Consider the following 15,881-nt stretch of genomic DNA (forward strand, 5'->3'; position numbering starts at 1 on the left):
GAGAGAGAGAGAGAGAGAGAGAGAGAGAGAGAGAGAGAGAGAGAGAGAGAACAAGAACACTAGAGAGACTTCTAGATTAAAGGACAGTCTTATTTATGGGACGTTCTAAGTCCTTTGCACCCCTATCTTGTTTGTTTGTTTGTTTGTTTGTTTGGTCAACCTGAAGCAAGCTAGAATCACCCGAGAAGAGGAAACAACTGGAAAATGCTTCTGTAGGGGGCCCCTGAGGCATTTTTTTTGTTGTTGTTGTTCTTTCTTGATTAATGATTGATATGGGAAGGCCCAGCCCATGTAGGTGGTGCCACCGGGCACGTGGTCCTGGATGCTATAAGAAAGGCTGACACGAACCAAACAATGACTAGCATGGCACCACAGACTAAGGGTCCAGGAGTGGCACAGATCCCTTGGCAGTAAGCAACAGCTCTCTCACTGAACTGAAGACACACTCAACAAGAGGGAAACCATGTCTGGTGCTGGAAACCTAGCCATCTGCTCAGAGCTAGTGAAGGCATGGATCTTGGAGGGGAACCTACAGACATCACTTTATTAAACCAGCACACTCTCCAACTACATTCTAAATACTTATCCGAATACTAACAGATAAGTGTAGTCCTCACCCCCGTCAAGGACTTCTCCTTGCCACAGATGGAGATCATTACAGAAAATTACATCCAATCAAAATGTAGAGATGTCTGCAGATTTCAAGCAAACAATTGCTGACCTGGTTCATCCCACTAAAGCCTAAATTGCACATTACCTGAGAATCCAAGTCTTCTCCCTTTAAGCAGAGATTGGCATCCAGAACGTTGAGTCCCACCAGCAGACCCACAATCACAGTTCCTTCCTCCTCCATCATTAAGGCCTCGGGCTCATAGAACTCACTGCAAGAGACTGGCACATCAGGGAGCTACTCACAAACACCCTCACTCACCTCCCCCAGCTCTCCTGCCTTCCCATCCACCTGGCACCTACCCTGGAGCAGGGACCCTCAGGGACCCTCCTTTCTCCTAACATGTCAAATGCCTCTTCTTGGCCTACATGTCTCCCCGGAGGTCCATGTGATCAACTTGCTTCCCAGCTTGGTGCTGTTAAAGCAGTTAGGAGAGGGACCAGCTGAGAGGTTATTAGGTCACTGGAGGTGTGCTCTGAAGGTGTGTGACCTTTGCCTTTTCCTCTTTCTCACTTTCTGTCCAGCAAGTCCGTTTTTATTCTGCCTACCACATACTTCCTACAGGACATGCTGCCTTGCTCCGGGAACAAAGCAAAAGGATCAGCTATGGACCGAAACCTCAGAAACCTGGGAGCCAAAGCTTTTCTGTTATACATGTAGGTGTGTTTGTGTGGGACCACGTGTGTGGGTGCATATATGTGTATGTGTGTGTGTGTGTGTATGCCAGAGGTCAACCTCAGGTGCTGGTCCCTAGAGGGCTGCTTTTTTATTTTATATCTTATCATTTTATTCTATGTGTATGCGTGGGTGTTTTGTCTGCATGCATAGAGCTTCTAACTCCAGCTTTTTCATGTATGTGCTGGGACTGAACCGCATGCCTGCAAAGCAAGCAGTTTATATCCCGAGCCACCACTTCCCCTCTTTCTCCCCTACTCCTGGCCACTGTCTTCCTGTCGTCCTGCAGTGTTGTCCCTGTGTCTTCACTGCCTTCTCTCTGCCGCAGACCTTGGCTGTCTGAAACATTAGGTCACCATGACTTGCTGGTGAGGTGACAGTGACAAAGGCCCCTGCCACCAGCCTGACACTCTGAGCTGATCTCTGGAACCTGCTGGATTGAAGGAGAGGACTGAGTGGGTGTGCTGGCGCTCATCTGTAATCCCAGAGGCAGGTGGAGCTCTGTGAGTTCAAGGCTAGTTTGTTCTACACAGAGAAATCTTGTCTCAAAAAAGAAAAAAAAAAAAAAAAAAAAAAGGAGAGAACTGACTTCATTTTTTTTCCCTGACCCACATGTATTCAGAACTCCTGAAAATAAGTAAATAAATTTAAAAGGAAAGAAAAACCAAAAATTAAAACAAGCTATGTGCAACAATAAAAAAAAAATTGGGTCTTGGCTACAATGAAAAGGATATTTTAATCTGAGTTAGACAAGAGAATTAACTCCAGAGATTTCTGTTATATAAATTTCAGTCTAGAGAAAATCTCTTTTACAATGACTACTTATTTATAAACCATAAGTATAAAGAATGAGTCAGTCATAAATTTCAGTGATAGCCACTATTTAAGCTTTCACTAGTGCTAATAAGTCCACATTTTATAAACTGGATATGAAATCTTCAGCTAGGATGACAAAAAAAATTTACAAAAGAATTTACTCACCATTACTAGTTCAACAGTTATATTTTATTCCTGTTGTCATTCAGTCTAATAAATGCCATTTTATTGAAACGTATTGAATGGGCTGCCAGTTACCAAATTATAAGCATTAATATTCTGGGAGAAAATCTTCAGAATTTCAAAATGAAGTCCTGTGAGTTTCAGTCATAATGCTTCTGGGATATTTGGGTTCAATAAAGAAACACTTCAAACCAAGCCTCAGAGCACTGAAAACCAGGATGATTTCACTTCAGCTAGGAACACTCTATTTTCCTTTTTTGACAATGATTTACAGACTATGCTGCAACTACAAAGTAATAGACAAATACAACGATGCATTGTTATCTATGACACCTTAGAGCTGTGTGTTGTCTATGATACCTTAGGGGATGCCTGTTGTCTATGATACCTTAGGGGATGCCTGTTGTCCATGATACCTTGGGAGATGCCTGTTGTCTACGATACCATAGGGGGATGCCTGTTGTCTACGATATCTTAGGGGATGCCTGTTGTCCATGATACCTTGGGGGATGCCTGTTGTCTATGAGACCTGAGAAGATGTTTGTTGTCTATGATACCTTAGAAGATGCTTGTTGTCTATGAGGACTTTCAGATAATCTGCCAGTTTCTTTTGCATGAGAGCAAGATAAAGCCACGCTCTGCCTCTTCCCACGGCTGTCCTAGAATTCAAACAGAGAATCAGACCACTTCGGCATAAAAACAGCAACAAGCATAGAACAAAATACTGGGCACAGAGAATGCACGCTGTACAACTTAGGTGCTTTTTGCATTTTGTACCACAGGCACTTCAAGTGTTAAAAGAGTCTCATAATATTTCTGAGGCACAGACTCATATATGCAACTTATGTTTGTGGTGAAATACCATGTCACTGGGCTAGAGACATGTCTGCAGTTTCCCCGATTCCCACGTTCCACCTGCTGTGGGTGCTGGAAACAAAACTCCAGTCCTCAGTGAGAGCAGCAAGTGCCCTGTCTGCAGTCCAACAACAAATGCAAATGACCTGAACCACATGGCAAGGGGTAACCGCTGTCTTCATATTAAAGGACAGGAGTGTGCGGCCCAGAAATGTTCAAGTCTCACTCAAGGTCATGTGGCGAGTGAGCAGCACAGGTGGGATATCAGAATCCATGTCATAGTTCCTGCTACAGAGTGTCATGTTAGGAAGGACTTCAGAGGCGGCAAACACCCAAGAGTGGCAAGCGAACACCCAGCGTTACTACTTCTTACTCACTTTAGTTCTGGAAGATTCCTGACACTGGTAGCTATATCTGATGCTTCAGGACAAAGTTTTTCCACCAGCTCCAAAGGACCAAAGAAAGACTTATTTTGGCCAATGAAACTCTTCTTGACTAAAAGGGGAAACATGAGTGTAAGTCATGAGAATGGGCAGCAGGCTCTCCTGGGGCCCACTTTCTTCCTTTCAAAAGCCAAGCGCACCTCCACAGCTCCACGCTCCATCCTACGACCCAGGCATTTGGATAGCAGAGGCCACAGAACAAATCAGCTCTGCTCTCCTTCAGCAATGAGCTCTCTCTGATCCCATGCTCTGCTCTCCTTCAGCAATGAGCTCTCTCTGATCCCATGCTCTTTCTTCAAGAGGTTACTGCTTATGAACTGAAATCTGTGAAATCCCAACCCTTCGCCCTGGTGCCAGCATCAATGCTGGACTCCTGAGTGTCACAGCCACTTCCATCCTGAACTGCCACATTATCCTAATTGCTTTCCTAATATCTTCATTCCCTTACCCTTATAATTTGTTCTCCATTTGGCTAGAAGGGTTTGCTTGTTTAAGATGTAAACTAAATCACATTGCTCCCATAAACTCCAAATTTACTTAGAAGAAAATTCGGCTCGCTGTCATGACCTCTAAGGTTCTGCACGGTCCAGCCCCTCCCACTTCGTGGCTCTCATCTCCCATTCCACACTCTCGGTTACCAAGTGTCTGCCTCAAGCCATGGCTGGTCCCACTCAGGCCACTTGCACCTTGCTATCTGCTTTGTTTTGTCCCCCTTTCCTTGTGCTAGGTATGTTGTGGCCCAAATTTCTGTAGTGTTCTCTTAAGTCTCAGTTCACATGTCAACCCATCAAAAAAAGTTTCTTGTCTTCACTTCCTACCATCTCGCTTTTTTTTTTTTTTTTAAAATTTGCTTCCCTGAATTGATAGCATTTCGTAATTTTGTGATTCTGTATCCACCGTCTTGGCCTTTAAATGCACTCCCCAAGGCCGCCAACAGCCACATGAGATGCAGCTGCAGTGTGGCTAGTTCAGCCAAGGACTGAAATGACATGTGCTGGCAAAGTAAAACATTGTGGATTTTAAGCCTTACTATTAAAAAGTGCCTATCGGAGAACTAAGAATGGCCTCTGTGCTTGCTGTACCATTTCTACTGGACAATGCTGCTCCAGAACACAGGGGACTTGAGTGTTCTGTGGGCTACTCTCCTCTCTACACCCACGACAATGCTTGGTACTAGCGAGGGCAAAAACTTAGCCCAAATTCCTATGCTCCCGAACACCCCCAGGCTCACCTTTCAGCCCATGTTTGAGGCAATGCTCCATCACTACAAAGAACTGCTGCAAGGGGGCATGGTCTGCATCCAGACTGCGTCCCAGGCTAAGGGCAGACTGGAGTAAGACCTTAATGCTGAGTTTCATCATGTGCATTAGGTTGGCACGCTCCTCCATCATCTGGCCTTTGGAAGCTGTGGGGACACAAAAGGAAAGCTTCGTTAGTGGGCTGGGTGGGGTTTGGAGTTGAGAGGGGTCAGAGTGGTACTGCAGAGGGTCAGGGGTTGCTCACGGTGCGGACGCACTGGAGGGAAGATATCCGGGGTTTGTAGACAAGTCGCATTCCATTTCTGCAGACCATAGAGTCCCGGGCTCCTAGTGTGGTAGCAGAGACGTACTGCCACAAGCTGAGCCTTCTTAGCGGCTCCTTGCGTTGCTAGGGGGCTGGTTCTAACAAGATTCGACGCGATTGGTCTCTCACCCGACCAATGATAGGTAGCAAAATCTAGGCAGCCTTGCCCCCGCCCCTGACTATTCCTATTGGACGAAGACAGCTCAGAGCCACACCCACGGAGGAAGGTGGCCATCTTGCGCTGTCTTTGGACCTAGTTGGATCTTTCCCGAGGCTCACAGGGTTTCAGATGCCTTTATGTTCCATTATCTGTGCCTGCAGGAAAGTATCCTTCCTTCTTTCCCTTCTTTCCAGACTCTGAGCTTTCATCCACGACTTGTGGCCATTCTATGTTTTGTAAACTCTTAAAAAGTTTGCTAGAAATAACTCAGCTATATTTCCATTTCCATTCGATTCATCTTGTCACTTGGAGAGTGAGACTACAGATAGTACGGGATATCCAGAACAAGTGCTTACCAAATGTTCGCTCAAGCCCAGGAAATGGCATCCTAGAGTTTAAAAAAAGACTCCGCCACCGGAGAGATTATGCGGTTATGACCATGTTATGACCATGAGCTGCTCTTTCAGAGAATTCAAGCCTACTACCCGGGCTCCCAACCACCTGTAAGTCTAGCTCCAGGACTTCCTATGAGGTTTTCTGGATTCTGCAGGTACCTGCACATACCTTCCTCCCCTATACATACATAAAAACAAAACAAAAACAAAATACCTTAACACCCCCTCCCCCTAAGACTTCAAACTAAAAGCTCCGGCAGGTGCACTAGCTGCACTGCGGAGGGGTCTCCCTGTGGTGTGCCTGCCTCTCGGCCTGTGCCAGCCTTCTAGCCTTCTATCTTGTCCTTTGGCGCAGGAGATCCCATTTGTTTGCAGCCGTCAAGCAACTTTTCATCATCTCTTGCCTCCTAGGTGTTTTGTTTTGTTTTTCTGCAAACCACTTGCTCAATCTTATTTTTTTTTTTTTTTTTTTTTCTGAGACAGGGTTTCTCTATGTAGCCCTGGCTGTCCTGGAACTCACTCTGTAGACCTGTCTTTTCTTTTTCAGAGCTTAGAACTGAACCTTGCACTTGCTACACAAGTACTCTACCACTGTGCTAAATCCCCAAGCCTCAATCTTAATTTTTGTGTGGGAGGTTTTGCCCTTCCGGTTGATAAAGTACGTTCTGGATGTGAACACTCATGACACAGAAGTAAAAGGGAACATGAAGGTGCCCTTTGAATGAAAATGAGGACATGACTGCTCCTGGGTATGGTTGAGGAGGTTTTTATGGAGATCATAGCCAGAGGCATCTGGAAGACTGAATATGGGTAGCAGTTGAGGGCCATGAGAGAAGCATTGGCAGAGGGGGAAGACAGAGAAATGGAGAGAAAAGAGAGGGGAGGGGAGAGAGTGCAGGTGGATGAAGAGAGATGCAGAGGCCCAAGAGTGGAGCTAAGAGGGAAGCCAATAGAGTTCTTAGCCAAACTGGCTGAGTTATATAGGAAAGAGAAGCTGGGGGAAGGGAAGAGAAGTTGAGGGATGGGAAGCTAAGCTGAGGTGGGAACAGAAGGTGGGGGTAGGCACAGGAGAGGTTTAGGGTAGGGGATGGGGTACGCCATCCAGAATTACTCAGTAACAGGCACTTCTGAATAGGGAACGAGGGACCCTGGAGACCTTGATATGCTAATAGGCACCACAGGCATAGGTAAATGGAAGAGACATATGTCCTTTTCTTCAGGGACTAGGAGAATGACTCCTCTTAGTAAGTATGAACTATCTTCTTAAGTCCTTGAGGGAATGGCTGGCTTTTGTTTAAATGCCAGACTTTGGGAAAAGGAATTTCTAGGCGTCTAGCACCATATACATACATACATACACACACACACACACACACACACACACACATACATATGTATACACTATACATATACTATATATACTATATAGTATATATATATATATATATATGCATGCAAGCAATGGGGCTAACCTTTCTTTCTTTTTTTTTGGTTGGTTTTTTGAGACAGGGTTTCTCTATGTAGCCCTGGTTGTCCTGGAACTCACTCTGTAGACCAGGCTGGCCTTGAACTCAAAAATCCACCTGCCTCTGCCTCCCAAGTGCTGGGATTAAAGGCCTGTAGCAGCACACCAGACCCCTGAGATCTGTCAGTGCATGCATCGTGAGACTCCAGGTTTCCCGAGCATCCTTCCTTTGCTTTACAAAGGCAAGTGATCCTTGAACCCACGGCTTGTCTCAGGGCAATGACATCATAGAAAAAAAGACTTGATAAAAAAAAAAAAAAGACTGCATTAACAAAAGAGTAATGAAATAAGCAACGTTTAGATCACTTTGCTTTTTCTGCATTAAACAAGGTGTGTGTGTAAATGGATGACTAACAGGATAGTTACCATTTGGTAAGTCTTGGTGAAATGTATTATTGGTATTTCTCAGAAGTAGAGACTTTTCTTCCTTTTTCTTTTTCTCTTTTTTCTTTTCTTTTTTCTTTTTTTTTTTTTTTTGGTTTTTTGAGACAGGGTTTCTCTGTATAGCACTGGTTGTCCTGGAACTCACTCTGTAGACCAGGCTGGCCTCGAACTCAGAAATCTGCCTGCCTCTGCCTCCCAAGTGCTGGGATTAAAGGCGTGCACCACCATGCCCAGCTCTTTTTTTTTTTTTTTTAGAAAAGCATTTGAAAAGTTTATTTTTATGCTATGCATGTATGGGTATTTTTGCCTGCATATATGTATATGTGTACCACATGTGTGCCTGGTGCCCAGGGAGACCACAAGAGGGTGTCTCATACCCTTGGACTGGAATTACAGATGATTGTAAGCCTCCATGTGGATGTTGGGAATCAAACTTGAGTCGTCTGAAAGAACAGCCAGCATTCTTAGCCACCGAGCCATCTCTCCAGCCCACAGTTTTAGGTTTAAAGTCAGTATCTGGCCCAGCATGTTAAAGTGGCTCAGTGTATTAAGGGGTCTGATGCCAAGCTCGAAGACCTGAGTTCTATCCCTAAGACCCACACGTTGGAAGGAGAAATCCAACTCCTGCAAGCTATCCTCTGACACACAAGCAGTGTGGCCCCTCACATACATGTATAGGAATGCATTAAAAATAGAAAATAGATAAAAGACAATATGACCTTGACTTCCTGATAGATAAAAGACAATATGACCTTGACCTCCTGATAGATAAAAGACAATATGACCTTGACCTCCTGATAGATAAAAGGCAGTATGACCTTGACCTCCCGATCCTTTTGCTCCATCTTGTAAGAGCTGAGATTGCAGACACATGCCTCCTGCCCAGTTGGCTTGTGTTGGGTATTGAACCCAAAGTCTGGTGCAAATCAGGCAAGCACTCCCCTATTGAGCTATAGCCCCAGCTGCATGCTCCACTAGTATTGTCTCAGGTTGCGTGGTGCACTAATATGGGGTAGTGTTTATGGCACTGAATTGATAGCACAAACAATCCCAGGCTTTCTAGATTTTCAGACATTTTCTCTGTTTGTTTCTACAGCTCACTTAATCACCAAAGTGAAGGGGAAAGCTAGCTTGTGTCACTTAGAAAAGGACTGTACCAGTTGTGTGTAGAGGTGTTCTGACACATGGAAGATGGGTGTGGTAGCATGTTCCTGAATCCCAGCACTTGGGATCAGAGACCGAAACCAGTCTACATAGCAAGTTTGAGGCCAGATTGGAGTACACAAGTCTGTCTGAAAAAACACAGAAAACTAAACAAAAACCGTGGATAAGAACAGGCAGACGTAGCTCACACCGTGACCTGATGAGACAGACACAATAGAGAATTCCTTCCAGGTGGCTTGCATGTATGTTACCTAGTCTTTTGACTCCTGGTTCAGCAAGCCCCCGTCCCAATCTTGGGAGTAGCTGAGACTCCAGGCCTATCTAACTGTGAAGTAAGACTGCCCCATGGCCCTTCATCTTTTAGGAAGTTTCACTCTAAAAAGCAAGGTATGCCGTTATGTATATCCAGTGTGTCTGAAAGTGCCATGTTGAGAGGGGAAAACGAGAGTGTTATGTGTAAAGGCACTTGGAAAAATTCAACAGTACACATGCGCACTCATGCACACATGCATGTGTAAGAAAAATCCCCCCAAGGAAAACAAGACAATTATGCACCCAGGCTCATGTGGGATATTTTAAAACACGGATCAAAACATCCTACAACATTCCATAGCAGCTTCTTTTTCTTTCTTTTCTCGCTCTCTCTGTATCTGTTTCTGTCTCTGTCTTTCTCTCTCTCACACACACAAACCCCACACTATCTCTCATTAAATAAGTAAAAAACTGTAATAAAATGGATGGAGATAATAGTATCTAACACACAATTCATAAAGCCCATGTAAACTCTAGACCTGAACCAAGACGCCATACCATAGAGTGACGGTGACAGTCACCTCCTCGGTGGTGACTGTGCTGTGATTCCACCCTGCCCCGAAAGTCAGAGGGCTCAGAGGGGCTCTGTCCGTGCCCTTCTTGGTCACGCATGGCCACAGTGGAGTTGAGGAGCGGTAGGGAGAAGTTTCAGAGTTTTAGAGAAGACTGGGGTCTCACATGCTCTTGGCTCCAAGTGCCCCTGCTCTTAGTCTCAGCATGCTCCACTTATGAAACACAAATTCAGAGCTGGAAAATAGGTTCGATAATTAAGGGCATGTGCTGCTTCTCCCAGAGGATCTGACTGGGTTCCCAGCACCCATATCAGCTCTAGGGGATTAGATGCTCCCTTCTGGATCCTGGAAGCACCTACAGGTATGATGCCAACATAAATTCACCCAGGCACACATATAAACACATAAAAATTAATTATCTGTCTCCCAGAAATATGAGGAAAAATTATTATTGTGTCATTTTGGATTTTTTTTTTTTTGGTGCAGAAGTCTCACTATGTAGGTCAAGCTAGCTTCAAACTTGTGGTAATTTTCCTGCCCCAGCCTCTCTAGTGCTAGTATTAGAGTTGTGAGATACAATGCCTCATTGAAAAAAACTATCATCAATTCCAAGCATGGGGCTTCTGCAAGCCTAGCACTTTGATTGACATGGCTGCAGGGGCATACCCACGAAGCCAGTCCTACTACCACCCAGGCTTACTGTGGAAACTGAGGTAAAAGGGGGGGAGGGGTGATGGTATGAGCACAGATCTAACACTCCTGTGGCATTCGGTAAACACAGAAGTAAGTGTTGTCTACACTTTATGTCATTGCCCCATCAGGAAAACAGATATACCCTTGTCCATCAGGTGGTTATTGATTATCTATGATATTCGAGAGGCACAGTCACACTTTACCTATCAGTGAGCAGTATAACAATGCTTCAGTCAATGACCAATAAAGTACAGGACTATAACGGAACAGAAGAATTCCCATGGTCTGTGATCCTCATAGCTGCTATAAAACTGCATTCCTCACGCGCCATGGGACAACCATGTAAACAAGCCTTTCGTACTACTGGAGGTGCAGGGCACAGTCCACACAGTCAGGGACAGCAAGAGAATCTGGTAGGGATAAGTCACGATTACTGGCTTGTGGACTCTCCCTGTTACGCTTTTTATCATTATTGTAGTATATCCTCTGTCCACATTTAAAAAGCTAACTGTGAAAAGTGATGGACCAGCCTGACTCCATCTTAAGATTAAGAGCCACTAGCACTGCTTTAGCCCCAGCATTCAGGAGGCAGAGGCATGTGGATCTCTGTGAGTTCAAGGTCAACCTGTTCTACAAGGTGAGTTCCAGGATTGCCAAGGATGTACACAGAGAAACCCTGTCTTGATCAAACCAAATACCAAACCAAGCTAAAAAAAAAAAAAAAATCTTTTTTTTTTTTTTTTTTTTGTTACCAGATCAAATAAGTCCATTCCTGTAAAACTTGGATTTGACCATGTCTTGACCCATTTGACACGTTCCACACCCTATACCCTCAACTCTACCCTGATTAGATAAGATGTTCTGTCAGCTTCCTATGTAACCAAAAACCCCTTGGAAGCCCCCTAGGCTTGCAGGTTTCGGGGCGATATGAATCTTACTTTCTCCTGTGATTGATGCTATTTTCTCAAAGCCCACTTACCCCCGTCTGACAGAAAATAAGGCTTGCATAATCTGACCAAAGAATTTGGATAATGGTCTTTACTCTCCTTCTGTGAGATTAACAAATGTTACCTAAGTGTGTGTGTGTGTGTGTGTGTGTGTGTGGTGGGGTATGTTATAGAAAAGGGCATTGTTAACACAGGTGATGTCTCTGTGTGTTGTCTCCTGAAGATTTTCCAGTTAGACTACATGCAGCACAGTAACAGTCACGATCCTGACCTTGGACACGCCCATATATACATAGGCATTTTATTTAGTGAGTGTGGGGGGGGTTGCTTACACACGCCAAGGAACACACATGGTGATCATGCTTACACATGCCAAGGAACACATGGTGATCATGCTTACACATGCCAAGGAACACATGATGATCATGCTTACACATGCCAAGGAACACATGGTGATCATGCTTACACACGCCAAGGAGCACATGGTGATCATGCTTACACATGCCAAGGAACACATGGTGATCATGCTCACACACGCCAAGGAACACATGGTGATCAGAGATCAAGTTGTGAGAGTCAGTTCTCCCCTTCTACCATGTGGGCCTTTGGGATTAAACTCGGGCCATTAGATCTGGAGGCAAACACCTTTACCCACCAGGCCATCTTGTCAACATATTTTAAATTGCAACAGTAATTGTACAAATTTAAGGGGTACACTGATATTTTAGCTTATAGATTTTTTTTAATATTTATTTATTTATTTATTTATTTATTTATTTATTTATTTATTTATTATATGTAAGTACACTGTAGCTGTCTTCAGACACTCCAGAAGAGGGCGCCAGATCTTGTTACGGATGGTTATGAGCCACCATGTGGTTGCTGGAATTTGAACTCCGGACCTTCGGAAGAGCAGTCGGCGCTCTTAACCACTGAGCCATCTCACCAGCCCTAGCTTATAGATTTAACATGTAATGATCATCAGGGCAACTGGCATATCCACCACCTCAAACAGTTTTCCTTTCCCTTTTGGGAAGTGAGAAAAACATCTCCATTAGCTGTTAGAAAATATTAGATAGTGTTGCTGATCTCAGCTATGCTAGCTACAGTACAGAACTTCAGAAACCATTCCCCCTACCCAGTTCTACCCTGAATTCACTCCCAGCCTCTCTCCATCCTCACCCAAAACTTCCTGAGATTTGGGAACTATTGTTAATTCTCTCTGTATCTTTGCTCTTAGCCAACAGGCTTAAGTAAAAAACTAAAACCCAAACAATTTTAAATGGAAAAAGGAAAAAAGATATGAATATAAAGAAAGAAAATATTTTTGTGTAGGTACATAATGTGTGCACATTTTAAGCCATTGTTTTAAGAGTCAAAATGTAAAAACCAGGGCTGGTGAGATGGCTCAGTTGGGAAAGGCATTTGTTGACAAGCCTGGTGACCTGAGCTCCGGCCTTGAAACTCACAACTTACATGGTGGAAGGGAGAACCGACTCCTGAAAGGCATCCTCAGACTTCCACAGGCACAGCATGGCAAGCGTGATGATTACAAAAATAAAATTATATATACATATATAATAATCTGATAGGCCCTTGGCGGGCCCATGCCAAGACACCCCCTTCCCCACTGAGGGACCAGCCACATGACGGTATAGTATAGAATAGTGTTTATTCAGGGCATGGGGAGGAGAGTTAAGACCATAGGAAAGGGGCTGGTGAGATGGCTCAGTGGATAAGAGCACCCAGCTGCTCTTCCAAAGGTCCTGAGTTCAAATCCCAGCAACCATCCTTAGCAAGATCTGACTCCCTCTTCTGGAGTGTCTGAAGACAGCTACAGTGTACTTACATTAAATAAATAAATAAATCTTTAAAAAAAAAAAAAAAAGACCATAGTAAAGGTAGAGAAAGGGAGAGAGTAGAGAAATATAGGCCGGCCATGAGCACGTGGAGAGAGGGGGAAGGGAAAAGCAAGGGAGAAGCAAGAGTAGGAGAGGGAGGAGAGGCAAGCAGCCCCTTTTATAGTGGGTCAGGCCTGCCGGGCTATTGCCAGGTAACTGTGGGGGTGGGTCTTGTTGGACAGTGTGGCCAATTGGTTAGCTCCGGGCTGAGAGACCTTGTCTCAAAAATAAGGTGGGTTAAACAGTTGAGGAAGACAGCCAACCTCTGGTCTCCAAGTACAGAAATACATGTACAAACATACATGAACCCATATACACACAAAAGAAAAGGTTATAAAAATAACCAAGATTGCCAGGCGGCGGTGGTTTACATCTTTAATTCCAGCAAGCAGGAGGTAGAGGCAGGCGGATCTCTGAGTTCGAGGCCAGCCTGGTTTACAGAGTGAGTTCTAGGACAGCCAGGGCTACACAGAGAAACCCTGTCTCGAAACAAACAAAAAAACTAAAAAACGAAACAAAACACCCAAAACAAAAACAAACCAAGACCAAAACCAAAACCAAAAATCAAGGTTAATTCATTACCAAGGAAAGAAGCTTTTTTTGTTTTTGTTGTGATTTTGTTCTTTAAAATAAAATCTGGGTAATAAAGTCTATTGTATGCACGTGATGCCCGGGCATTTACAGTCAACACTCACTTTACCACAGCAACCTGAAGTCTGCATGGTCCATTCACAGTAAGTGCCCGAACCAAGTAAAACATGCTTATTTATTTATTTGTCTGTTTATTTATTTAGTGGCAGGGGCTCACTATGTATACCAGGCGGGTCTCAAACTCTCAGAGCTCCACAAGCCTTTACCTCCTAAGTGCTGGTATTAAAGGGGAGCACCACGCCCGACACCTTGGCTATCTTTTATATTGTAATTTTAGATATGTTCAGAAACACCAATGCATTATAATTAGCGCAGTTCTGAGCGCGTACATTAACATGTGCAGGAAGTATGCACCCGAATCACCAAGCCCAGCCATCAAAAATAAATAATAATTTGCTTTTGTTCTTTCTTACTGGTACGCTGAAATTCTAATCTAGATCATAAGAGCTGAACCGGATTGTACAAGGTAGCTGATTAAAATTTTCTTTTAAATCCCCGTCTTTATAGATTGGGAAATGCGAGTAGAAGGGGTGATGGGTTGTCTTCGTCCCACAGGGGGTTAGTGGCGGGAGAATAAAGGGAACTAAAACCTCCTGACTCTGACTCGCTGCTCTAACCAACTTTGGAATATGCTGTCAACCTCAGCCGCAGGTGCAAACCGGCTGGCAGCGGAGATCGTTAACTGGGGACCAGCACCGGACTTCATCCGTCAAGTATGCAAACTATGAACCCAGATGATTTTCCGTCTCAGCCTCTAATCTAAACCTCCTATTGAAAGTCAATCCGTGCGTGATCACGACGCAGCTGTCCTGAGGTTCACAAAGACAAACACACGGTGGGAGGGGAGTCCCGGGCCGCAGCCACCCTGTCCCGGTGGGTCACACCAATGGCAGAGCCCCGCGCCGCGCGGCACGGCTCGGCGCGGAGCAGCTCGTCCGGCGGGGTCAGGTTTCCCCAGCCCGGGAGCAGCCCCACCCAGCCCGCGGGACCCCGGCCTACCTGCGCGCTCCCCGCCGCCGCCGCCGCCGCCGCCGCCGCCGCCGTCTCCCAGCCCCGCGGCCGCGCGCAGCGCGCTGCCGCAGCTCGCCGACAGGTTCCCGGTGGCTCTGCGCGCCAGCGTCAGGATGGGCGCCGACCAGCTGTCGGCCGCTCGAGGCCGCGACGCACCCCGTAGCTCGCCGGGACTCGGCAGCTGGCTCCGGTCCACGATCTCGAACTCTTCCCCGGACTCTAGGCCTGCTTGGGGCTCAGGCTCCGGCTCCCGCTCCGGCTCCGGCTCCGAATCCTGCCCCGCCCGGCGGCATTCTCCGCGGGCGGCCATGTTGTCCGCTCACGTGACCCGCCGCTGCCCAGGACCGACGACCTTAAGCGGCTGCGGCTGCTCCCCTCCCTGCTCGCGCTCACCTGGGCTTGCTTTCCTTGTACAGCATTCGGGACAGTGCGAGTCCTAACCGCACTAATTAATGAGGATACCTCCTCATTAATTTTATCCCCAGAGATACTTGTAATAATAAATATTCTTCCTATACCACTTGGTGACCACAAGAAATACTTGATAAGATCCTAGTCTTCAGTCAGATGAGGTTTTTGGAGGAAGCCGGGATCCCCAGCCAGGAGCACTTGGAAGTTACTTTTGGACTTTCTACTTCCCACCCCCCGGGAAGGCGCCTTATTTTAACGTTTTGCGACACAACTTCCTCTTTTAAACTTTCACATCACTCCCTTTTTCCCCTTTGAAACAAAATCTCACCGTTGGATTTTTATTTGTTGTTGTTATTGTTGTTTCTTTCCCCCCACACAAGGGGGACATTAAAACAGGCCTTGTAGCCGAGTGGTGGTGGGGCACGCATTTAATCCCAGCGTTAGGGAGGCGTAGGCTGGCAGATCTCCGCTGAGGACAGCAGAGTCCACGGAGTGAGTTCCAGGACAGCCAGAGTTACACAGAAAAACGCTCTCTCGACAACGCAGTCCCCCTCACCCCCAGTAGGCCACTTGGCAAGGGTGTGCTTAACTACTTTTTTTTGGGGGGGCG

General features: G+C 45.6%; 1 protein-coding gene across 3 annotated transcripts in view; it reads right to left on the reverse strand.

Moving 5' to 3' along the window:
• The window catches only part of Rufy1 (RUN and FYVE domain containing 1), a 42,140-nt gene extending 26,950 nt beyond the window's left edge, over window positions 1-15,190 (reverse strand). Inside the window, exons 1-5 of one of the 3 annotated variants that reach the window (XM_029546263.1) lie at window positions 5,159-5,292; window positions 4,874-5,047; window positions 3,577-3,694; window positions 2,902-3,003; window positions 758-881 (exon numbers count right to left, since the gene is read on the reverse strand). In XM_029546263.1, coding sequence (XP_029402123.1) covers window positions 758-881; window positions 2,902-3,003; window positions 3,577-3,694; window positions 4,874-5,047; window positions 5,159-5,201 — 561 coding nt within the window. In that variant the 5' untranslated portion in view covers window positions 5,202-5,292. Of the gene's footprint in view, window positions 1-757; window positions 882-2,901; window positions 3,004-3,576; window positions 3,695-4,873; window positions 5,048-5,145; window positions 5,293-14,848 lie in introns of those variants that run through there. The other 2 variants (XM_029546264.1, XM_021211740.2) reach the window with 2 other exon arrangements.
• Between the last annotated feature and the right edge of the window lie 691 nt (window positions 15,191-15,881).

This window comes from Mus pahari, chromosome 14 (assembly GCF_900095145.1).
Source record: "Mus pahari chromosome 14, PAHARI_EIJ_v1.1, whole genome shotgun sequence".
NCBI classification, from domain to species: domain Eukaryota; kingdom Metazoa; phylum Chordata; class Mammalia; order Rodentia; family Muridae; genus Mus; species Mus pahari.